The sequence below is a fragment of the Mercurialis annua genome, linkage group LG3, assembly GCF_937616625.2.
Source record: "Mercurialis annua linkage group LG3, ddMerAnnu1.2, whole genome shotgun sequence".
Lineage (NCBI taxonomy): Eukaryota > Viridiplantae > Streptophyta > Magnoliopsida > Malpighiales > Euphorbiaceae > Mercurialis > Mercurialis annua.
The window spans coordinates 1981636-2006234 of NC_065572.1; the positions used below are offsets into that span (position 1 = coordinate 1981636).

General features: G+C 30.5%; 4 protein-coding genes across 4 annotated transcripts; all 4 read right to left on the reverse strand.

Moving 5' to 3' along the window:
- Positions 1–3151: 3151 nt before the first annotated feature.
- Positions 3152–6314, reverse strand: LOC126671612 (acetylajmalan esterase-like). The gene is made up of 5 exons (XM_050365394.1): positions 5947–6314; positions 4754–4966; positions 3950–4098; positions 3586–3850; positions 3152–3493 (listed from the first exon to the last, which is right to left on the reverse strand). The coding sequence occupies exons 1-5, from the start codon at positions 6194–6196 to the stop codon at positions 3276–3278; spliced, it is 1095 nt and encodes a 364-aa protein (XP_050221351.1). The 5' UTR covers positions 6197–6314; the 3' UTR covers positions 3152–3275.
- A 2316-nt stretch (positions 6315–8630) lies between these two features.
- On the reverse strand, positions 8631–16604 carry LOC126671128 (acetylajmalan esterase-like). Its single transcript, XM_056104918.1, has 8 exons — positions 16048–16604; positions 15740–15952; positions 15502–15650; positions 10842–11091; positions 10539–10751; positions 10032–10180; positions 8946–9216; positions 8631–8865 (listed from the first exon to the last, which is right to left on the reverse strand). The coding sequence occupies exons 1-8, from the start codon at positions 16295–16297 to the stop codon at positions 8648–8650; spliced, it is 1713 nt and encodes a 570-aa protein (XP_055960893.1). The 5' UTR covers positions 16298–16604; the 3' UTR covers positions 8631–8647.
- Positions 16605–17625: 1021 nt separating this feature from the next.
- Positions 17626–19067, reverse strand: LOC126671526 (60S ribosomal protein L22-2). The gene is made up of 2 exons (XM_050365303.2): positions 18749–19067; positions 17626–17929 (listed from the first exon to the last, which is right to left on the reverse strand). The coding sequence occupies exons 1-2, from the start codon at positions 18982–18984 to the stop codon at positions 17785–17787; spliced, it is 381 nt and encodes a 126-aa protein (XP_050221260.1). The 5' UTR covers positions 18985–19067; the 3' UTR covers positions 17626–17784.
- A 1139-nt stretch (positions 19068–20206) lies between these two features.
- Positions 20207–21873, reverse strand: LOC126671527 (uncharacterized). Its single transcript, XM_050365304.2, has 3 exons — positions 21708–21873; positions 21523–21613; positions 20207–20620 (listed from the first exon to the last, which is right to left on the reverse strand). Exons 1-3 carry the CDS (start codon positions 21775–21777, stop codon positions 20494–20496), a joined length of 288 nt encoding a protein of 95 aa, XP_050221261.1. The 5' UTR covers positions 21778–21873; the 3' UTR covers positions 20207–20493.
- Positions 21874–24599: the final 2726 nt, after the last annotated feature.

A 24599-nucleotide genomic window follows, 5' to 3' on the forward strand; every position in this document is an offset into this window, starting at 1 on the left:
AAAAAATAATATATTTTAATTTCAATATTTTGACTCGTTTTATCCTCTCTATTAAAATAATACAGAGGTGAGATTGCAGGTTTAAATGTACTCATATATACAGCCGTTTAGAGCTTTGTTTTGTGTAGAAAAAATATCCGGTTCGAGTGAAAATTAATTTGAATATGAAAGACATAACCGTACCATTTCACAGTTAGAATCAACAAAAACACCTCATTTTATCCTGTATCGAAAAAAAATAATATCATGGGGGTAAATTTATTTATCAAAGTTGCTAAAGACAAAAAAAGGAGAAATATTGTTTTTCAATAATGAGTTACTTTTTTTTCCGAAGTGATTGATGTTTGAGTTTGACCAAAGCATTGAAGAGATTTGAATGGTAAGAAAAAATAAGGGGGAAAGGAGTAATTGAGAATGGGCTAATAATCACCCATGGCCCCTCAACTTTAGGGGTACGGGCGCTAAACCCCCTGAAGTTTAAAAACGGGCGCTAAACCCCCTAAACTTTGTGTCGGCGCTCACTAAACCCCTTTTGGACGAAATATGACCAAAATACCCCTGGCGCCGTTTTTTCAGTCAACTGACATTTTAAAAAAAAAATTCTGACACTGTCATATCATCTGACACGTCAGAATTATACCTTAAAAATTTCAAACACCTAAAATACCCTCAATTTAATTTAGAAAAAGACAAAATAAATAAATCAACCCAATCTAAATTAAAAGATGAACCCAACACCCGACCGGACCATCCCCACCCGACCGGACCACACCCACCCGACCACCCGACCACCCCCGGAAAATTTTCCGGTCATCTTCTCTATTGAAGATGACCGGAAATTTTTCCGGCCATCTTCCGAATCTGTTCCTCAAGAACAGATCCGTCGCGGATCTGTTCTTGAGGAACAGATCGCCGGATCTGTTCTTGAGGAACAGATCCGGCGCGGATCTGTTCTTGAGGAACAGATCCGGCGCGGATCTGTTCTTGAGGAACAGACCCGCCGATCTGTTCCTCAAGAACAGACCCGCGTCGGGTCTGTTCTTGAGGAACAGATCGTGCGATCTGTTTCTCAAGAACAGACCCGCGTCGGGTCTGTTCTTGAGGAACAGATCTGCAGATCTGTTCCTCAAGAGGAACAGATCTGCAGATCCGTTTATTTTGGTGACCGGAAAATTTTCCGGTCATCATTCACTCGGAGAAGATGACCGGAAAATTTTCCGGTGGTGGTCGGGTGGCGGCGATGGTTAAATCAGTGATGGGTTGGTTTTGAATGGGTGGTTGGGTTTTGAATGAGTGGTTGGCTTTTTTTATTTTATCAGATATTATATTTAGGGGTGTTTTGGGTATTTTTATTTTTTTTTGTCTTTTGATGACGTGTCAACTGACACTTGGTGCTGTCAATTTTTTTTTTTCTGTTTTAAAAGACAGCCGCCAAACAAAAGACGGCGCCGGGGGTATTTTCGTCCAAAAGGGGTTTAGTGAGCGCCGACACAAAGTTTAGGGGGTTTAGCGCCCGTTTTTAAACTTCAGGGGGTTTAGCGCCCGTACCTCTAAAGTTGAGGTGCCATGGGTGATTATTAGCCTTGAGAATGGGATTATTATTATTGAATAATTATACAATACAACGGTTGCGCCGCGTCATTCGTGCAACAAACTAATAAGGCATTAGTTATGTGCAAATGTTTAATGATAAAAAAAAAACAATAAAAAAAAAATTTACTATCACAAATGATTATTGGCTTAATGTAAAAATGACGTGGTATATCGGTTGTGTGGGATAAACGCTCATTATTATTATAGGATGATGAAGAAAGAAAAGATTGGATGATGATATATTAATATTAGTGGGGAGCAGCAAAAAGATAGGATATTGTTTGTAAGAAATTGCACGTTGGGGTTGCGTGTTTGAGAAATCAATGGAGAAAGAAGCGGGGGGAGTGTTCCTAAACAAGTTTTTGTTTCATTTTAGAGAGAGCTTAAATGAAGAGTCCCAAGGTAGATTTGATTCCTTTATTTACTTACAAATTCATCCTCCATTTCTAATCCATTCCCTGCCTTCTCCATAACACTCAATCATTTATTTATGTGGATGTTTAAGACTATATACCCACGACAGGATGAGCAAAAATATCGATCGATTAAATTGACCGACTGAGGCGATTGATTTTTGATCAGTGCAATTTGGTTATAAATGTGGGTTTGATCAGTTTGATTTTGATAAATAGCTTTTTTGATTTTCAGTCAGCGGTTTGATTTGACATTTGGATTACCCAAGTCAATCAAACCCACTAAAAATTCGATTTTTCAAAATTCGTTCTTGTATTTTAGCAGTTTTAAACGGACATACAAGATTATTGATTTATTCGGTTAAGTTCAGTTTTTTTTAATTATTGGGTTTGGTTTGATTTCTAACATTCAAAAAATAGTGTTTATTCCATCTATTAGTTGGGCCACGTCATATTTACTACAAGCTAATGAGCATTTACGATAAAAAATATTTAATAAATGTTTATTTTTTTATTATTAAATATTAGCACATGGCTAACGCTTTATTGATTTGTTGCACGATAATGTGACACAACCGTTGTATTGTATAATTATTCTTCAAGAAATCATAATTGAGTTTAGTTGGCAAATAAATTGAGTAAAATTATAAATCAAAATTTATTAAGGGTATAATTGTTAGATTTAAAGTCCACACAACATCATTTTAGTACATTATTTTCATTTTACTCTCTTTTACAATAGTTATAATTTGGATTATGATTGGTTTATTAAATAAGTGCAAAATGGAATCGTATATAATGAATATTTTTTACTTTAGTTTATAAAATAATTATTTCATGAAATTGATATTTTATTATTTTATGAAATAAATACTACTCTTAAAATATGAAAAATTATTGTTTCATATTTCTTATAAATTCTATTCCAAATTTTTAATATTCTTCCATTTTATAAACCAAATATAACCTTCAAAGTTTATTGATTTAAGTTTTATATAGTTTTTTATTGAAATAAATAAATAATATTAAACCTTTTGTTTCCAAAGAGGCCCTACGCTAGATGGTCAAATATTTAAACACTCCACAATATATGCAGCAACAATGTCTTATGATATAGAGTCTATTAGACTCTCGTTAGATCTGAATTATAGATGTCTAATTTTAATCCATTATGAAAGAAAATAAAATACATGCATTAGAACTTTTATTTAAGCCATACCATAGTCTTTTTTTTTACTACACATACATGCTATAAAAGAGTAGAATTAATCAAGCTTGACATTTAAGTTTAGGCAACATTTCTGCTATCAACGTTTCTGATAAAATTTTGTTAGCATGCTGAGTAAAATGGCCTCCGTCCCAAAACACGTGTTCTTGAGGATTAGGGCAAAACGGTACGCCTTTAGCTCCGCACATTTTATCCATTCCACCTTCAGCATTATATTGACCTCCAATTCCACAACAAGCTTTGTTAAAGGTTTTAAATCCTGCAGTATATACACATAATTAATAAAAAAAATTCAAATAATGTTTAATCATATAAAACACTACAATTATTAAATATTTAAAATTTACTTACCAAGAGCCGAAAAATTCTTAATTATTGAAAATGTTGCGCTGTATAAATCAGCATAAGCGATAGTTACAGTCGGATTCTCTTTTTGTAATTCGTCAACTGCTACTCTCAATTGGTCATTGAAAGATGCAAAGAGATCGTTGTATTCCTTTAAACACCCGAAAGAATCAACAACGGTGGAATTAAACATTGTCAAAAAGGACGGTGCGCAACCTTGCGGGTAGCCGTTAGGGACAACTAGTCGACTAGCTCCGTAATTAATCACGGTCTGTAAATCGACAAAATTTATAAAAAAAAAATTATAAATGTAATGTCATTGTGAGAATTTACAGAGAATTCAAGTTTGTAGATATAGAAATTAAATTACCTGGGCACCATCTTTAATGGTTTTGACAGCTGCAGGTACCACATTTTTGTTAATTTCACTAAGGCTGAGTTTACCCATTCCACGGCTGACATCATTTGGTCCAATAGTGCCGACCATAAAGAGGGTTGATTTAAGTTTCTCTTGACAATCTATTAATTAAACACAATTGTAAATAAATTAATCATAATTTAAATGTGATTATGCATCGAGCTATATTTAATTTTATTAAAAAAAATTAATCTAAAACCTTCCACATATATTATAAATTTAAAAATCAAACGATATGATTCTCATATTTATTTCTATTTTTGATAATAGTCAATTTAGTCAAAAGAATTAACTATAAAAAAAATTAAATTTAAATTTAATTCTTAAACTTATTTGATAAAGTATAAATAAAAATTTATAATTTATGAAATTGAATGAAAAATTTAATTTATTTACTTTTCACTTCTCTTACTTTAAAATTTTTTAAATTTATTTTACTTCATTTAGTTTTTAAAATTAACAAAAAATTAAAATATTAAAAGTTAAATTGATGTCATTAACTCGCTAAATCTCATAACAACATAATATTTATTTAGACATATTAAAAATATGATTTAAGAACCAATGTAATTTTTTTAAGAAATTTAATCTTTCGACTCAGTTGACTAACATCAAAAATGGACAAAGAGACTAAATCGTTGACGGAAACAAAAACGAAAGACCACACCATTTGATTTTCAAACAAAAAAGACTAAAAAATGAATTATAATATATATAAAAAGTCTTAAAATAATTTGCTCTTTTATTAATGTTTACCTTTTATATCATTGCAGAAGGTGGATAAATGTTTTTTTAGCCATACAAGCTGAACATCAAAGGTGCTGTTAGAGTAGCCAGGATCAAGATTTAATGCTTTTAGTTGTGCATTAGACAACGCTGTAACACCCGCAACTGAAAAATCTGCTCCATGTGTAAGTGTCGAATTACGATTTTCATAAGGCTCAACCAAAGGAAGACCAGCAGATTGGGCTGCATTCAAAGTCGAGAGCTATTAGAAAATATTGTAGAAAATGACCTAAAATCGGTCAAGTTTTGAAAACATGTACGCTTTATTAAAAAAACATAAACATTTTATGAATTTTTTCAGGTTAAGATAAAAAAATTGAGTTTAAAGCGTATTTTTAAAATTTTTGAATAATTATAATTTAAAATAATCTCACATTAGAGCATCTCTACTCTAGTGCTAAAAGTACCTCACAATGCTATAACTTAGCAGTTAGTATAAAAAAATATATCTCCATTGCACTTCTATTTTATATGCTAAATTTAGCATATGCTAAACTTTGTGCCAAATTTGTTAGAAAGTTTAGCACATGCCAAATTTTATTATATCTAAATTATTTATAGATTTGACATCAACAATGATAATCACTTATAAAATTATAACTTTAGCATTTAATTTAAAATTTTGCAATGGAGTAAAATTTAATAATATGTGCTATATATAGCATTTTATTTATTTTGTGCTAAAAATAGCATAAAAAATAGAACATGCAATGGAGATGCTCTTACTTCTTAATATATATGTACATGGGCTTTGGTTTCCGTCGAAGCTTGCCCAGTTTGAACAGATTTTGACACTCGATTTTGATATTAAATTTGGTCTAAATTTGAATCTATTTATTAGATCCGCAATATACTATAACATATTTGGATTTAAATTTAATGAAAAATATATATTAATCCATAAAACTACTAGACGAGCCCGCTAAATCTACTTTACAAGCCAGATCTAGATAATGAAAAATATACTAAATACAATTTGAACTTGTATCTTCTCTACTTTAATTTATCATTTTAGATCATTAAGAGTGGTTTTCAAACTTTCTCTAATACCTTATAAATGTATCTTCTTAAACTTTATTTAATGATTTTAAGAAAAGAAAAACTAAACAAAACTTGCATTTATCCATTTTTTAAGGAACGAATTTTTTTAGAAGTGAAATTACCTATGAAATCAATCATAAGATATCCATCTGACGGTCTACCCGTTGCCTTTCCGATAGTTTCACCATAAGGAAATCGACCATGAAAAGCTTGTGGAATTTCGACGATGGAATTTCCGGTATCGGAGAGGGAATCACCCAGCTGAAAAATTCTATCAAATTTACAGGCCTCGAGAGAAGCCCCGTATGAATGTGAAAGTAGCAACAAGACTGTAAAGTTGATTATAGAAAGGGTAAATTTTGAAGCATCCATGGCTTAATTAAAACAAAAGTTACTAATGCCTTAATTTTTGTTTCACCTCCCTATTTCTTTTCTAGAGAACTGGACAGAGGTAAAAAAAAATACTTTTACAGTTTTCAAGAAAAGAAATAGGGAGGTGAATGTTTATTTTCTTGATCTTTCTAATATTTATACATATTTTAACCACTAATTTTAGTCCCCATATTTTGGAACTATTTTAGCTCTAATTTGTTGCAGAACATTTTATGTCTATTGTTAACCATTAACTATATTTGTTCATTTTGAACCATAATTTCTATTTCTTGTTGATTTCTATTTTTGTGCTGAATTTTGCCAACTATTAATATACTAACGAGAAAAACATACGATGTTCAGTAGAATCACAAAATTTGTTCAAATCAGTTTTTTTTGGTTGATAACCGTTGTTCGGCAATGTTTTAAAACCGAACGATAATGTTGCTTGATTTATTTTTAGACCAAACAATATGTCTTTTGGCACTATGTTTTTTATAATTATTTGATACCCATGGCCATTGGTCTCAAATATAAATTAATGAACAAACGGTCAACGCGCCCCTTAAACTTGTGTCACGGGGTCATCTAACCCAATTTATACTCTTTTGAGCAATTAACCCTAAAACTCTTCATTTTCGGGTCAAGTAACCCCATAATTATATTTTCAAAACGCGTAAAATACAAATCGAAGGTGAGGGATGAAAAAAGTAATTATATACTTTCCTAATTATTGCGATATAATTATCCTAAATCTGTTTTTTAAAATAAAAATATAAATTATGAGGTTATTTGACCCAAAAATGAAGAGTTTTGGGGTTAGTTGCTCAAAAAAGTATAAATTGGGCTAGATGACCCCGTGTCACAAGTTTAGGGGGTGCGTTGACCCTTTGTTCATAAATTAATAGGTAGCCATTTGAAGGATTTAGATTTGACCAAAAAAATCTAATTATTTTTAAAAGTTATAATTGACATACAAACTTTTTGATGGACTAAATGTGATGATTTTAAAAAGTTTGGTTATCATTTTGAAAAGCATTCAACAGAATCAACTTTTTATAATAAATATATCAAAAAGACACATAAAGTTCTTCTTTTAATCCAGAAAGTTGATTCTTAAAAAAAAGTTAGATTAGCTTAGTTCAATTAATCCGGCTTGAATTTTTTTAAAACATTCAAATTAATTTTAATTTCATCTAATTAACTTTCAAAACTTCTCAAGGTAATGTTTAGAGCAGTACGTATTAATTTTCTTAATCGATATTAAAATCATCCAAATCATTCTTACATATCCTATCTATCTGCTCGTTCATATAATTTTCATAAAAGATGTAAACAAATTTTAACTCCTACATTATTTTCGAAAAAACCATTCACATAAATATATTTTAGATATCTCTCTTATTTTTTATGATTGAATATTTGTTATCATCTTCGATAATATTATTATTACAGCTGTTCTTTATTTTAATTTTTAATTATCTATTATGCTCACATATAAATTATAATTGCACCAATACTTAGTGGCCTTTTCAGAAGATAAAAAAACATTAATATTATTTTTAATTATGTTTAAAATTTGATTTTTCACATGATTAAGTTTAAGTTCATTTTTATCAAATTATTACTAATTACATCTTATTTAAGTCAATAAACTGAATTTTAAACATAATTTTAAATTTTCATTTTTAATAAAGAAATTAACACAATGATCATCACATAAAGGTTTTTATTTTTCAAGTGGTCATAAATTGTTAGACTTTTGAGTGAATTGTATGGGACTTAATTAAAATTAATTATTCCTTAAAATGGCTAATTTAACTTTTTTTGTAATCATTAATTATAGGGACATAGGCATGCAATTGAGTTTATTTGGCATAAAAATGGCATAGTGGTGTAAAGAAGTAATTTTTTTACTTTTAAACAATCTATCTAAACCTTTAAAAAGTTGTAACTTTATTCTAATTTGGTCAATTTGTTGAGAATTTGTCTAATTTTCCGAAATCGATGTATATTTTTCAAAATTAATTAATTCGAACCATGTGATATCTCAATTGGCAACCATTTTTCTTTTCAATTTTTTTTCAAAAAGTTTTATATTTAATTGTTACATATGCACAATTAAATCGTTTTTGCGAAATTGAATATATTTTCAGCGAATTCGTCTAATTGAGATTGATTTACAACTTTAAAAGATTTAGATTGTTCTGTTAAAAAAGATTCAATTTGTTATTCAAAAAATTTGAAAAGGTTTTACTTTTGGGAAAGACTTAAAAAAATCAAAAATGCAATGAGAATTGAGGATTATAAATATACATAAAGATTCATATTTTCATATAACTATCATTAAACTATAGCATTACTACTTTGCAGACTAAATACATAATGTACTAATTTCACAAGTAATACATTTATAGCAAACTATCTAGTATACAAATATTAAAATTTCTTTCAAACTGTACATTGAAGTTTAGATAGCATTTCTTTTATAAGATAATCCGATAAAACTTTATTAGCTTGATGAGTGAAATGAGCTCCGTCCCAAAATACGTGTTCTTTAGGATTCGTACAAACCGGTATACCTTTAGCTCCACACATTTTATCCAGTCCAGGACTAACATTAAATTCACCTCCAATTCCACAACAAGCTTTTCTATATGTCTTAAATCCTGCACAAACATAACAAAAACATGATTTAACAATGTTGAATCGCATAACCATTAAAAATGCAAAATGTTTGAAGGCTTACCAAGAGTTGGAAGATTTTCGATTATTGTATATGTTGCAATATATACATCATTGTAAATAATGGTCGCATTTGGATTTACAATTCGTAATACTTCAAAAGCTTTTTGAAGTTGATCGTTATGGTGTGCGAAAACATCATTATAATCCTTTAAACACCCAAATGAATCAGTAGCGGAAGATGAATTTAAAAAAGCCGATAGGTAGGATGGTGAGCAACCGTGTGGGTAGGCTCCGGCGAAAACTATTTTACTAGCACCATAGTTGATCATTGTCTGCAACAAATTAAATATATCATTAAATTGATAGAAAAAAATAAAAAAATATATAATAAAAATAACAAATTAAGACAGATTTATAAATTTTTAAACATTTGGATAAATGTGCAAAAAAAAAGTTAAATTATTTTGTCTTTTTGACACCTTTAAACTTGTTTAATGTATTTTTTTCCTTTTTTTTTCTATTTATTCATGTGACAATTTTATTAGTCTATACATACAATTATTTAACGAGATATAGCTCAAAGTTAAATAATTTAACATTTTGACACCTTCACAAATTTTTGAAGTCGTGGGTTCAATTTTCATAAATGTTTCCCTTCCCAATTATCAAATAAAAGATCTTTCAAATTTATCTTTCCTAATAAATGACATCATACAAAGTATTTATTAATTGATGACTTAACTAATATGATTATATTATTTTTTATATTAATAATTTAAAATAAAAAAAAATAATTTTTTAATATATACATTGTCACTAGATGAACAAGTAAATAAATACGGAGGAAGTATAGTAATATATAATGGTAAGTGATCGAAATTCTTTAAATTAAATTAGGGTTAATCATAAAAATTCACCAACTTTACATGTTTTCTCATTTTAATTACGTAGTTTAAATTTTCTCATTTTCATGCACGAATTACCACTTTTACACCAATGACTGAGTGTCACCTCAGCACCGTGCATAAATTTGAAAAAAAGTGATAGTTCAGGTATGAAAATGAGAAAATTTAAATTGTGTGATTAAAATGGGAAAACGTTTAAAGTTTGTGATTTTTTCGGAAATTAACCCATTAAATTAACTCACTTGTATACCATCTTTAATGGTTTGCACAACTACTGGTGTCATTATTGCCTTAATTTTGTCAATACTGCCGCCCGTCCACAGTGCACGACTATAATCATTTGGTCCAATTCCAACCACAAACAGGGACGATTTCAGTTTCTCTTGACAATCTGTTGAAAATGTCAATCTTTAATTAGATACATAAAATTATTGAGTTATACAAATTAATAATGCTAATAAATAAGGATATATATAGGAGTGCAAACTAAACCATCCCAATAATTGAACTAAAATTTTATTCGCTTTAGTTATAATTTAAAAAAAAAAATCTAAATATCACTTTAGTTATAATTTAAAAAAAAAAATCTAAATAATACACTTTGTAAGCATATTCCGATGTAGTTTATAGGCAATAATGCAATGGTACAAACGTTGTATTCCAACATGAGAGTTTCAAATTCGATTCTCTCTCCCGTTAAAAAAATCAAGAGCATATACTAGAATGAACGTTAATATATATGTCCTAACCTTTAGTAGCATTGCAGACGTACGATAGAGTTTTTCTAAGCCATTCAAGCTGAACACTAAGAGAGCTATTAGAGTATCCGAGATCAAGTTTTAGTTCTAATAGTTTTTCCATAGATAAGGCTGTGACGCCAGCAACTGAAAAATCAGCTCCATAAATTAATGTTGAATTTAAATTCTCGTAGGGCTCGAGCAGTGGAAGACCAGCAGATTGTGCTACAAAAATCATCAACTGTTAGTATAATTTATATATAAACAAACCACTCTAATCTCATTTCTTAAATACAAAATGTACAATAATATTACCTATATAATCAATCATTAAATATCCGTCTGAAGCTCTACCGGTTGCCTTTCCGATAGTTTCACCATAAGGCAATCGAGCATGATAAGCTTGAGGGAGTTCCACTATAGAATTTCCGGTATCCGAAAGAGAATCACCTAATTGATATATTCTATCAAATTTACAAGCCTTGAGATCCTGTGCTTTGCAACAAAGGACTAACAATGAGACAACTATAACAACATTCAAAATTATTGTGTTTGTCTTCATGTTTAGTTAAATTTATTACTTAGAGCTTAATTATTAATTGATCATATGAATTAAAGATTATATAGGCACGACCTATATAAAGAACAACATGATTAGCACAAATATTAAACTAAATAACCAAATGTATTGGTTTGTCGATGTTAAATATTGTGTAGCCGCAAATTTGAAACCTAATAAAACCGAATTAACTGAAATTACAAGCTTTAAATTAATGTATATTTTTTGTGGCTGCAATTAGTTTGAGATGTATATATGCATACTAAATAAGATTTGAGGGACAGGAGAAATTCTATAACTATCATAATCATAATTAGTACATCTTGTAAATTAGATATTTGGGAAAATAACTATTATTACCCCATGAGGTTAGGGTACAATTACTATTCCATATACTTTTTTAGAGAAAGTATATTTACCTCATATATATTAAGTTATTTAAATATTTTCTCCCTCCGTGAAAATGCTAATGTCGTCAAAAAATGTAATTATTAAATAAAATTTAAGTTTGTCACTCAATTTAATTATAGTAAAAATTAATTTAAAATCAAATAAAATTATACTATACAAAAACAATAATATTCTAACAAGTTCAAAAATAAAAAATTACTAAGATTAGTATAATCTCTTATAATAATTAATTTTATATATTACTAAGTATAAAATTTATAAAAATATTTATAATATTAAAAAAAAGTTAGTTGCAATATTGCTACACATGATAAAAAATAAAATTTTAATTAAAATAAATAAATAAATAAATTTGATAATTTAATTTTAAAAGATCGTAAGACTATCAAAATTTGAAATTTACTTAGTTCTATTTTTCTTAACAAAATTAAATATATAATATTAAAATTAAAATTATAATTATAATTAATATTGCCACTAGTACTGACTCATGAAAGTCATGTGCTCGGCTTTCTAGATTTTCTCGTTCATCATCATTTCTTCCTTTCTCTTCTCCTCTAGCCGGTCCTTGGTAGTTTGGATTCTTTTTATTTTATGCTCTTTATCTTCATCAAGTAGGGGGTGGGCCAAAATTCTCTCTCAGTATCTTCATAGTCTCGTCATGGTTGTCGTTTGATCGTTTGGCTTTGTTAGCCATCTTATCCATATTTGCTTGAAAGGCTTCCAGCATCTTTTTAAGGATTTCATGGTGCACTTCCGGAGTCACCATGTTGGATCTTTGCTCCAAAGTCAGGGGAAGCGATGGGATTGCTTCCCTTAACATGGTTAGTTTGATATTCAGGAGTGAAAAAAGGGGTTACCCCGGTGTTACTCCCGCCAGTGACATCGTCCCATCATTTCCGGTGAAATTGGATGCCTTTGCCGTGCTTGAGCTATGGTGCCCGGTGATGTTTATCACCTCAGGTGTTTGTTGATGGTGCTTTGGATCCATCAGTTGCTTATTCTCGAGGTTTGACCCGCCAGAAGCCATTCCTTCAATGAGAATTTTGTTTTTGAGTTCAGAAAAAGCAACTTTAAGTCTGAAGTTTTTGAGCTTTTTTCCATAGACGGCGAATTCGGCAAATTCTCTTTATTTATGAGATTTTTGATTCTATTCCTTGCTTTACTAAGCAGCCGCTGAACTCGAAGTGTTAGCATCAACATCATCTTTTGAAAGAAGGGAATTCAATAGCTTGATTGGCTAACCCGAACAAAGCACACTATCCTAATAAAGGGACATTATGAAGAGGCACCAATTGATGGAGTCTGCCTTCTGATCTGATGATTAAACCTGTAAACCAGGGTAGAAGCTAATCGGACGGTGATTGTCTGATTAACTCTCCGATACTAAAGTCAGTAATGGCTTGAGTAGAATTTTGTGTATATTGTAATTGTGTATTTTAGACATACCTCAAACTCTTTATATAGTAGTTGGATGTATACACCCTGCGAACTTTGAACATGATAATGGTTCCTATTTAGTTGGAGTTTGTCTCCAAATAAGAGAGATATTTCGTAGATATGGTTTTTGTGCGAATTCCTCAGACGACGCGCTTTATCCAATTTTTAGGGGATTCTGCCTTAATTTTGTGATTCGGATTACTCTTTCGGTCAAGAAGAATTTTATGAATTCGGTTACCGGTTTTATCTGGGTTTTTACCCTTTGGTTAAGAGCTCGAAATCGTCTTGGAGGATGAATCTCATACGACTCAACTTCACTGTACATATTGTAGGATCCGGTATACATCACTAATTGTCAACATAATAATAATATAATAATTTATAGTGTTACCAGCTAAACCTGACAATTCGTGTTTGTGGGTCATAAACGGGTCAAACCCGTTTAGTCACGAACACGATTAGCCTAAACACGAACACGACACAATTATCAATCGAGTTTGATATATAAAACCCAAGCACGACACGTATATTACACGGGTTACACGACACGACACGTATAAACACGTTTATCTAAACGTGTCAATGTATCAAACCGTTTAAAGTGACACGTTTAAACCCGTTTAATTATTTAATTACCTTTTTAATTTATTTAATATAATACTAAAAGAATTATTACAAAATTTTGAGATAAATATTATTTTAATTGTATATTATATAAATAATTTAATTAAATTTAAGAATTTAATAACATTTAAATTATAAAAATAAATAATATTTAATTAAAACTAATTAATCATGTTTAAACGAGTTTAAACGGGTTAGGCTTGTATAACTCATTTAAACACGAAATTAACCGTGTCATAAACGGGTTGACCCGTTTATGACCCAAACTCATTTGCATCAAACCCAAACCCGTTTAAATTCGTGTCGTGTCGTATCATTTAATCGTGTTGTGTCTAAAATTGCCAGGTCTATTACCAGCACATGAAAAGTACCCCTGATGCATGATATCCACGCTCATTGATTTTTTTTTTGAATTGTTAATTTTATGTTATTTATAATTATAATTTTTTTATCATGTGTATAATATTGTAACTGATACTCCCTCCGTCCCGTAAAGATAGAAAAAGTAGCTACTTTTTTTGTCCCACAAAGATAGAAAAAGTAGTGTTAGTTAACTATAAAATTATTAAACTACCCTTATATCAACATTAATTGATTTAAAGTTTCAATGTATTCTTTTTATACATCTAAAATTCTATTGGCTAATATTTATATAGTGGCTTTGGGTTGTGTGAATCACTAATTTATTATGCTTTACTTTAAGAAATTAAAAGGACAATTTAGGAAAATTATCATAAATTACCTATAATTAACTACTTTTTTAATTCTTGTGAAAGAGCTACTTTTTCTATTTTTACGGGACGGAGGGAGTATTATTTATTGTTAACTTTTTTTTATAGATTTTATACTTAAAAACATATAAATTAGAGATATAATAGTAATAAAAAAAATTATAAATTATTGAAAAAAATTATTATTTCATATATTTTTTTTACTTTTATATACTAATTGAGGGACTAAATTTAATTTTATTTTTAATAATTAAAAATAGTTAAATAATTTAAAAGTCAAAGGAATATTTTTTTTTAAATGCAAGAACTTTTTTTGAGAGGGAAAAAAAGTTGCATTTTTTAACAATAGAAAAACAAAAAAAAAGGTAAACTAGAAATTATAAAAGAAAACCTAATTTATTAGTAAATACTTATACAAAGATGATATTTTTGGAAATCTATAAGAAGCAAATTATAAATATGGCTATATGCAGCTTCTGTCAAATGAATTCCATCCCAGCTAATAAATCTATTTGGTTCAGCACAAACTGCTACACCAGAAGATCCACACACACCTCTTAAAGAAATTAAAATTGTATTCGCCTCCAATTCCGCAACACGCTTTTCGTAAAGATTTTACATCGAATCCTGTTTTACAAACGCATAAATCATATTATTATTTATTTAAATTTTTTCCTTTAAACATAATATTTCTTGTAATATTATACAATTACGTGTAGTCTGATTGATATCGATGTTATTATATATAAAATCTCGAGTTCGAATCCCAAATACTCACCGAGAGAGGGGGCACGGCGCAAAATCCTTCGATATGCATTGTAATAGTCACCATAGCCTATAATTACATTGTGATGTTCTTTCTTTAATTGATTAATGGTTTGTTGGAGTCCCTAAACCCTAAACCCTAAACCCTTATGTAACTAATATAAATAACGGGTAAACAAAAACGCTAAAATGAAATCGGCTACTATATAAAATAGACAATCGGAAATATTTGTATAAACTAATATAAATAACGGGACAATATTTTTGCCTTATTTTATATAAAATAGACAATCATTGAAATAGGCTCAATATAATATTTATCAAAGCTTAGGATTTAAATTTTAAAAACTCAAAAATATTGAAATTTTTAAAGTGATTAAGCAAAACAGAAAATTTGAAAAGTTTCGGTGTAACATAGAACGGTTTGTGTTAAGTGAAAACATACCTTAACAGCATCTTTAATGGCTAGGACAACCTCAGGCACCATTGAATTAACATCTTGAATAGTTTTATTTTGCAATAATACATAATTATAATCATTGCCTCCAATCTCTCCAACCATAAAGAGAGATGATTTGAGTTTCTTAGTGCAATCTATCGAGAATTACATATAAATTAATAATTATGTTACATTAAGATTATATATATCTTGTCTTAATGAACCAATTGATGTAAGAAATGACCTGAACTTTTGTAACATGTTGTGTTAAAATAAGTTGACATCCAATCAAGCTGTGCAGCTAGAGAATTATTTGTGGCCGGATTGAAGATTTTTCTTTTTGCTAGAACATCTGCAGGTAATGCAGTTGAACCAGCAACAGCAAAGTTCACTCCACCCTCGAATTTAGCGTTCGGATTCAGGTAGGCGCCGAGAAAAGGAATACGAGCTGATTGTGCTGTTACAACTTACAAGGTTCATAATTAGTTAGACGAACATAAATTGATTTTTTTTGCAGAACAATTGAAAAACAATCCTACAAGGCGCACGTACCGATGTAATCAATGATCAACAGTCCGTTAGAGCATCGACCGGTTTCCTTGTGGAAAAAGTTTTGGCCATAAGGCGGCAGAGCACACCCAAATTTAGGGTTTTGCCGTTTCAAATTTCCGACGTCGGATATGGAGTCACCTAGTTGATAAATCCTATTGAATAAACAGCGAGGCTCGAGGGTATATGCATATGGAAGATGCAAGAACCAGATTAGAACAGTGGCCAATAAAGTTTTGGCAGAACAAGCCATTTAGCTTGAAGAGTCTCTTGATTAAGAAATAGAAAAATGTAAGGATTTTGAGGATTGTTTTTGTATTTGACTCCTATATATTAGGGGTATGAGCGGCCAAGAAATATACATATTTGTGTTTGATAATTAATATTGATTTGAAAAAATATTTCATATTTTCCGATTTTTTTTGCTCATGGCCATAAGTTCGATTCTTGTGGGCATTTCCATTTATTCAGATAAAAGCTCAATTTTGAGTATGCAATTCTTGTGGGCATTTCCATTTTTACAGTGAAAGTTCAAAATTTGAGTATGGAAACAAATATAAATATTTATGGCATCCTTAACAAATTAGCTGTGATGCTACAATCACAATAAAAGCCATAATAAATATATTTTAAAAAATTGCTATTTACAATATGCAACTATTTATTACACCAATTGCGTATTATACAAAAAAATTAAACAAGATTTTGTGATAAAGGGCAAGATTCAACTCAAACACCAACCAGAAGCCAGTCCAGTTTGTTTTCTCTAACAAATTAAAAATGCAGTTCTATCACTTTAAACCGGGAAAAACATAAAAATCAGCAAGTTCCAATAAAATTTGATATTCATTCATTTGTTTTCCTTGTAAAAACTACAAAAGCCCATATCTAAGTTCTAAATACTATTTTTTTATTCTAAATCATACATATATAATGAACAAAGGGTCAACGCACCCCCTAAACTTGTGTCACGGGATTATCTAACTCAATTTATACTTTTTTGAGCAACTAACCCCAAAACTCTTCATTTTCGGGTCAAGTAACCCATAATTATATTTTTAAAACGCGTAAAATACAAATCGGAGGTGAGAGATGCAAAAAAATAATTAAATACTTCCCTAATTGTTGCGAAATAATTATCCTAAATTTGTTTTTTAAAATAAAAATATAAATTATTGGGTTATTTGACCCAAAAATAAAGAATTTTGGGGTTAATTGCTCAAAAAAGTATAAATTGGGCTAGATGACCCCGTGTCACAAGTTCAGGGGGTGCGTTGATCCTTTGTTCCATATATAATTATAAATTTATTTTATTCAAGACATTCATTTGTTTTCCTTGTAAAAACTACAAAAGCCCATATCTAAGTTCTAAATACTATTTTTTTATTCTAAATCATACATATATAATTATAAATTTATTTTATTCAAGACATTCAACCCATGATTAAATTGGTTGAACCATGAACAGACACCAGTTCGGTTTTTAAAACAATACTTTCAAGGTTAGTGTCCGCCTAAAGATGGCATGCATATATAGCAGAAGTGCAAACAGTAATAGACTACAGATGACAACTTCAAAACTGGAAACAAAATTCTCAATCTCAGCAATAGAAGTATAGCAAATGAACAATTTGATAAACAAAATCATAAAACATGGTTTTTGTCATAAATTGTAGCTCCATTGAACCAGATACTAAATAAGGAGTTCAAAAACAAAAATAAAGGCTACCAATCCATCGTTCAGTCTTCCTCCTCTCCCTCATTCTCAGCGATATTGAAGTACCTCAATTCGTATACATTACGATCTTTGTTGGATGCAATCACTCGAAGCCAATCCCTAACATTGTGTTTCTTTAGGTACTTCTTGGTTAAGTACTTGAGATACCTATAGCAGACAACCACACAAGAAGCCACATATAAGCACAAGTGCATAATGCCAAGATAGAACGCATAGGGTTACAAGCTGATGCAAGCAGCAACGGTGAACCTCATGACATATAAAAATACACTGCATTGAGATTTATAAGCATTTAAGAATATATCAATGACAAACCCCAAGTTTACATGCATTCTTGATTTATTTTTCAGTTAAATTATAATTAATTGTAGGTAATTTTTTGTTGATTTGTGATAGTTGTATGATTTCTTTTTTATGATATATAATGATTAAACAACAATTCAAATACAACGCAAGTACCACAGATACTTCATTCAATTAAATTTTTTCACTTCGAAAATGAGTCTGAAATTTGGCGTCCCGGACACAAAAGCTTCATTTTCAACATAGAAAGCCTTTGAATATAACTCCATTTCACTGTTCCCAAGTGTCTCATTACCCTATCCGTGTTTGTGCTACATAAGCATATAATTAATCCTAATTTCTTCACAAAACTATAACAAGAACGAATATAAAGTCAGGATTTATCAAAAACCAATCGCATATTTAATAAGCGCAAACACGTTAAAATAACAAAACTAGTCAATTATCAGTGGCTAAGATCAACTACAGTGGCAACAAATCATATAGCTAGTTGCCTAAAAACTATTGCATATACTACAAAACCAACATTATAAACACATTCAAGCTAATCCAAGGGTGTTAGCATCAATTTGACCACTTTAACTAACGAAAAAACCTAGTTTTTCCTTTCTCTAAACATCAACATTAATTCAGACGTTTCTGTTGATAAACGCAGCGTTTTACCTCTTGGAGAAGTTAGAATCAGATGTGACGGTGATCTTAGTCTTCTCACGAGTGACGGTGACGGAATCACCAAGAGCACCGGCTTTACCGCCGACCTTAATTCGCTCTTGAAGAAACTTCTCAAGAGAAGCTATGTCCATAATCTTATCTTCAACTGGTTTCGCACATTCTATTGTGAACGTTGCGCCCTTCTTCTTCCCTTTAGTTGCTCCGGCCGCCGCGCCTCCTTTACTCATCTTTGATTGCTTATGATTTTGTGATAAGCTGCCGATTTGATGCTCTGGAGATTTTGTGAAATGGTGCGGCTCTGAATATAAGAGTGACCTAAGATAGAAATTAGGGTTTTAAGATGACTGAAGGGTAATTTCAGTCCTTGAAGTTGTGTACTACATTCATATAAACTAAATTTGACCTATCTTAACAATTTAGTCCATAAAGCTATGATGTAAGGGTAATTATGTTCTTTATGTATTTGAATAATTTAGAGAATGCAAACATAGCAATATTTTCATTTGTTTACATTTTTAATATTTTATATCACTTTTAATATAATTGTAATAAATGTTTTCATAGTTGCTTTCCAGTTTCCACATGCTTCAATCGTACATGATTTGATGAAATTGAACTAATTTATAAAAAGTTATAAACAAAATTATTAAATTGTGTTAGTCTGATTTATATGAAATGTTGTATAAATTTGAGAATTGTGAATTATTTTAATATTCATATTACATTTAAATTATTAATTGAAACAATTCAAAGAATGCCATAAAAGACTTGCTATTAAATAATTTTAACCAGTACTATTTAATACTCGTTTTGGAGAAGAAAAAATGCATCGTTGCTAGAAAATGCCAAAAAAAACCCGAAAGATTTGACTTTTTTTTGCCAAGTTTAAATGTCATATAAATTGAGATTTTCAGTACAAATAACTCTTTTTTTGTAAATTATCAAAAAAAAAACTCCTTTTTAGTAATAAACTTTGAGTATTATACATAAATATTATATTCAATTTACTAATTAATTAAATTATATTAATATTTACATATCACATTACAAACCATGTCTAAAATACGTAAAGCTATAGTAGCTTTTTTTATAGGTGTCTTATACCATGGAACTATTAATCTATTTAAGAGCGAATATACCTATGACCAAGAACTACGAGATCATCCTTTCATTCTGTGGCGATGGAGGGATCATGCCATAATGTATAATTACAGTTTTCATTCACAAACTCAAGGACTGCGGTTATATTTTTAACACAAATTATATACTTCTACAAGTATAAAAACAGGCTAGTTAGATATTCTCTGAGGTTTAAACTGTTGGTTAATGCTAGAGATAAATTTCAATCATATTCATTGGAAAAAATTTTCAGAAAACACGCAATTTGAGATGTAATAAACTTTCATGAACTACTTGTACGAGATTGAGATGATTATTACCATCTGAATGTTAAACAAATGAACTTTGAGGTTTGCATTATAATGAAATCTCCTTGCACCAATATATACCACACATCAATAACTTCCTGTCACAAATATGCATCCACTCACTCTCCTTCTCATTTCATTTCTCTCCATCAAGTATATGCTAAAACGCTAATTACTGAATAAAGCAATACAAACTGGTACAAGGATCAAAACCCATGCCTCTTCTTACATATTTTTGTTATTCATATCCATCCACCGACGCATAATGTAGTCATTAAAGGGCTGAATAAATGATTAGTAAGCTCCGAATCATTTGGCGTCCTTGTGAGGGATGTACCCTGCATATCGTTCAGCCTTTGCTCCACTTCTATGATCATAGTACTCTACCACCGCTGCACCAGCTAATGCAGCCAGCGTAAGCGCCTGTGCGTGCAACCTATGTTCAGGATAAAGAGAAGGTTAAGTACAAAGCACAACTCTCCGCAGCAACAGCGGAGAAGGGCATTGACAATGAATGAGACGGGCATACACAATAGAACAAGAAATTTTATAATTGAAATATAGAATAGAGGAACACTGGATACATTACCCCTTTTGAATAACATACAAATCAATACATCAATCAGAAAAGATTATTGTAGGTTACACATTCTTCTTCAGGTCTTTTGAATTATGTCCTTTTCTTTTGTTAGGTTGGCATGGGGATTAGTTAGATTGTGTTTTGTATCTAGTGCCCTTAACATCAAAGATCCAACCACCTACTTGCAACCGATTATACCAATCAAATTGGTTTAAAAGAAATTGCAACGACCCTAACTTATATAAGGTTTGCAATCCGCAAGACCTCCAATTTAGGCTTCTAAATTAGAGACCAATAAAAAAAACCATGGTGTTTTCAGGTTGCCAAGAGACGTAGTGGGTAGAAGCAATGGAGAGGCTCAATCAAGAAAACAAATGTAGTATGTCAGAAAACAAATCTAACACAATGTGAGATGATCCATAGCAAACTAGTTTTCTTTCCAACACTTAGAATTCAAAGAACAAATCATATAATTGCGTGGCGACAATAACAATTTAGGATCAACATACAAATTAATATTCAATTCTCAGGCAAAACATTCTCCTATCGTGCATTGCAAACAACCCACAGCAAACTACAAAGCACAATAATTTAGGATTGCAAGAGTTCTTAAAAACCCAGATTACATTACAATCTCACAAATACCCAATTTTTCAACCAAAAAACTAAATTAATTAGTTATTTCTTCCAGGCATCAAAACAACAGAAATCAAAAAACATAACTCCAACAGATAATTCAAGAGAAAAAAGAAAGAAACCTGGCGTGAATAAGCCTGACACTGGTTTTCATATTGGGTTGAGACCAATTATAAGCGATTGAACCAGCAACTCCACTAAGCCATAGACACCCTAATTATCCCCATAACAAAAAGAAAACAATTAATCAATCAATTCAAAATCCAATTTCAATTTTAACAAAAAAAAACACAAAAATAAAAATTACCAACAGCTCTAAGCTTGTGATCGACAACCCATTCCCTCGCAGACTCAAATTTGCTCTTAACATCGGCCATTTGATCACCGGAGAGGTTGCGTTCAAAAATCAAATACAAAACCAGCAAATTTTCGAAACAGTGTTAGTTTTTGCAGCTCAAAAATAAAGGAAGCCAAGGCAAAATTGGGGACGTTGTTTATAAAGGTTAGAGTAAAGCTATTCTGTGTGCAGGATTATGTAAGAGTAATGTGTGTTTAAGTTAGCAAGCGACACGTGGGAATTTAGTAATCAGAAATTGGAGTCCACGTGATATGGACGGTGTAAGATCTGATTTTTAATCGGTTTATGTTAGGTAGGCATTCAGATTTCTGTGGGCGTAATTTGAACCAATATACACGTTCTGGCGGCTCAAATTCCTGGTCTCATTTGCTTCGTTTCATCCATGTAAGTGCTACCTCTTGCAAGTACCTTTTATTTTTTTAATTTTTTATATAGTACATATTAAATACATTTGTTTTTAAAATAAAAATAAATATTTATTAATTATTAAAAAATTATATTAATATAGATACAAATAAACTTTTATCGTGTTTAAATTTAAAACTGTCGTACATAAATAATTAAATTTCACCATTATTGAATGAGAATTAATATCATATTGCTTGTTTTTCATCTAATAAAGTTTAGTTTAGTTCGTTCACGTTACACGCTACTACTGAATTGAATAAGTCTAATTTGACTTTAAATATTGATGGATCAATATTTTAAATTTAAACCCGACTCTAAAGAACATCCGAATTATTCGAGCTCGAGTAGCTGAAAATTTTAGGTAAACTCATTTTGTAAACTCACTTCAAGAGAATTCGAGTTGATTTGGATTAACCAGTAAATAGCTATCCTAAACTCATGTACACACCTAATTGTGCACTAAACTTGTTCATAGGTACGAGTATTTGTCTGATTCGTATAGGTTGGTATGCTTACGGCCAGACTAAGACGTTGATATATTTGCCGTAGGTGCAGTCTAAGTCCAAATCCGAAAAGCCCCGCTATTTTATTAGCAAACTCGAATTTTCTATTTTGGGTAATTTTTGAACGTACGCCCGTAAAAGTTCGGCTCAAGCCGCATATTTAGAGTGTAAAGATTGAGTTTGGATAGTAGATACAGAACCCGAACCAAGCTCGGGCCGGTTTGGACGTACATAAAAGGGTTTTTTACACAAATCCCTCAAAAGTGCTATGATGTTATATTTTTACCTCACAATTTTTGTTTTGACAGTAATCTCCCAAAAGAATAGAAAACTTTCTACAAATCTCTCATAACCCAAAATAAACTAATTTTATATTAAAATAGGACACTTTTAACCTTTGATTGAATCTGTTTTCTTCTCCAATACAGAATTGTCCCGGTCTTCACAACTGGTTCGGCATCAGCTCCGTGGAAGATCAGCGACGTCCGGCAACAAGAAAGAGGTCAAAGAAGCAGAGGCGGCGGGCGGTAGACTTCAGGTAATTTGCAATTTCAATTGCAAAAGTGGCCAAAGAAACAATCCAATTTAGGAAACCATGGACGACTGATTTGATATAACCCAACCTCACCTGGCATGGCCTCCACCTTCATTTCATCTCCATCTCGCAGCCTCGCCGGAGAAGAGAACCATGAACTCGGAGTGTTCAATTTAGACAAACCCAGCTGGGTTCATCTACAGATGAATCGATATTTGTTCGTCTATGACGAACCCAGCTCCGGCGAGAAGATGACGGGTCTGTTCGTGTTTCTCTACTCATATTCTTGTCACGCGATTCAATACATGAAGCTAAATGATAATGTTGCTTCTGTAACAAAAAACAATTATTTTCACAACTTTCATTTGAAGTAGCTTTTCTGTTGAATTAAATTCAAATTTATAGGTTTTTGGTGGTGGTAGGGGATGTTTGTTCTCTTAAATTAAACTTAATCTAATTATATAGTACAATCCTAATTGTGCTATTTGTATTATTATGTTTTATGAATCTTCAATTTAGAGTTAGATTAATTTTCATTATGAATTGATATGGAATCATATCAAGTTACACGTTTCTATTTATTTATGAAAAATATTGATTACATGATGTGTTTGTTATACAAAATTGATATGTTTGCCGAGAAATGTTAACTATGTTGAGCAGGTTAAGAAAGTGAATGGAGTGGAAATTGAAAATTTGAAGCATTTATGCTATACTGTAGAAAATTTGAGATTTAATTTGGACAATGAAAGAGTAACTGCATTAAATTATAATCATGCAAAAATGGCGACTTCCAAAATGATGCAACACCATAGGATGCCTTCGACTAAGTCTTCTAACCTTACTGATGAGTAGCACAAATCAGAAAATGAAGCGATGGATTTTGTATGACACTCGAGAGTCGGTCATGATGGAGCTTAATTAGACCTGAAAATGTGAACAATTAGAATGAGTTAATTTTAATTAATAATTACTTTAATAAAAGTTTACTTTAGATTAGTGTTTTGCATGATTATAATTTAATCCTTGAAAACAATATCTCAACATTTCATTTAAAAATAATTATCCAATCCTTATAATAGACTATATCTCAAAATTCTCTCTATATAAAATATTCGATAAGATTAAGATTGGAAAGAGCAGTAAAAGAAATTTTACAAAAAAATAAATAAATTAAGGTAGTTCAGTTGGTGTGGGTTCACTTAAAAAAGATATTCAATTTGTATAATACTAAATCTCAAAATTCTTTTTATATAAAATGTCATTTAAGATTATAACGAGCAGCAAGAAAATTTGATTAAAAATTGAATTAAAGTAGTTCAATTGATATAGGTTCACATCAAGTTGATTTTCGGTTTTATAGTATGTCAAATACATTTTACCTAAAATAGATAT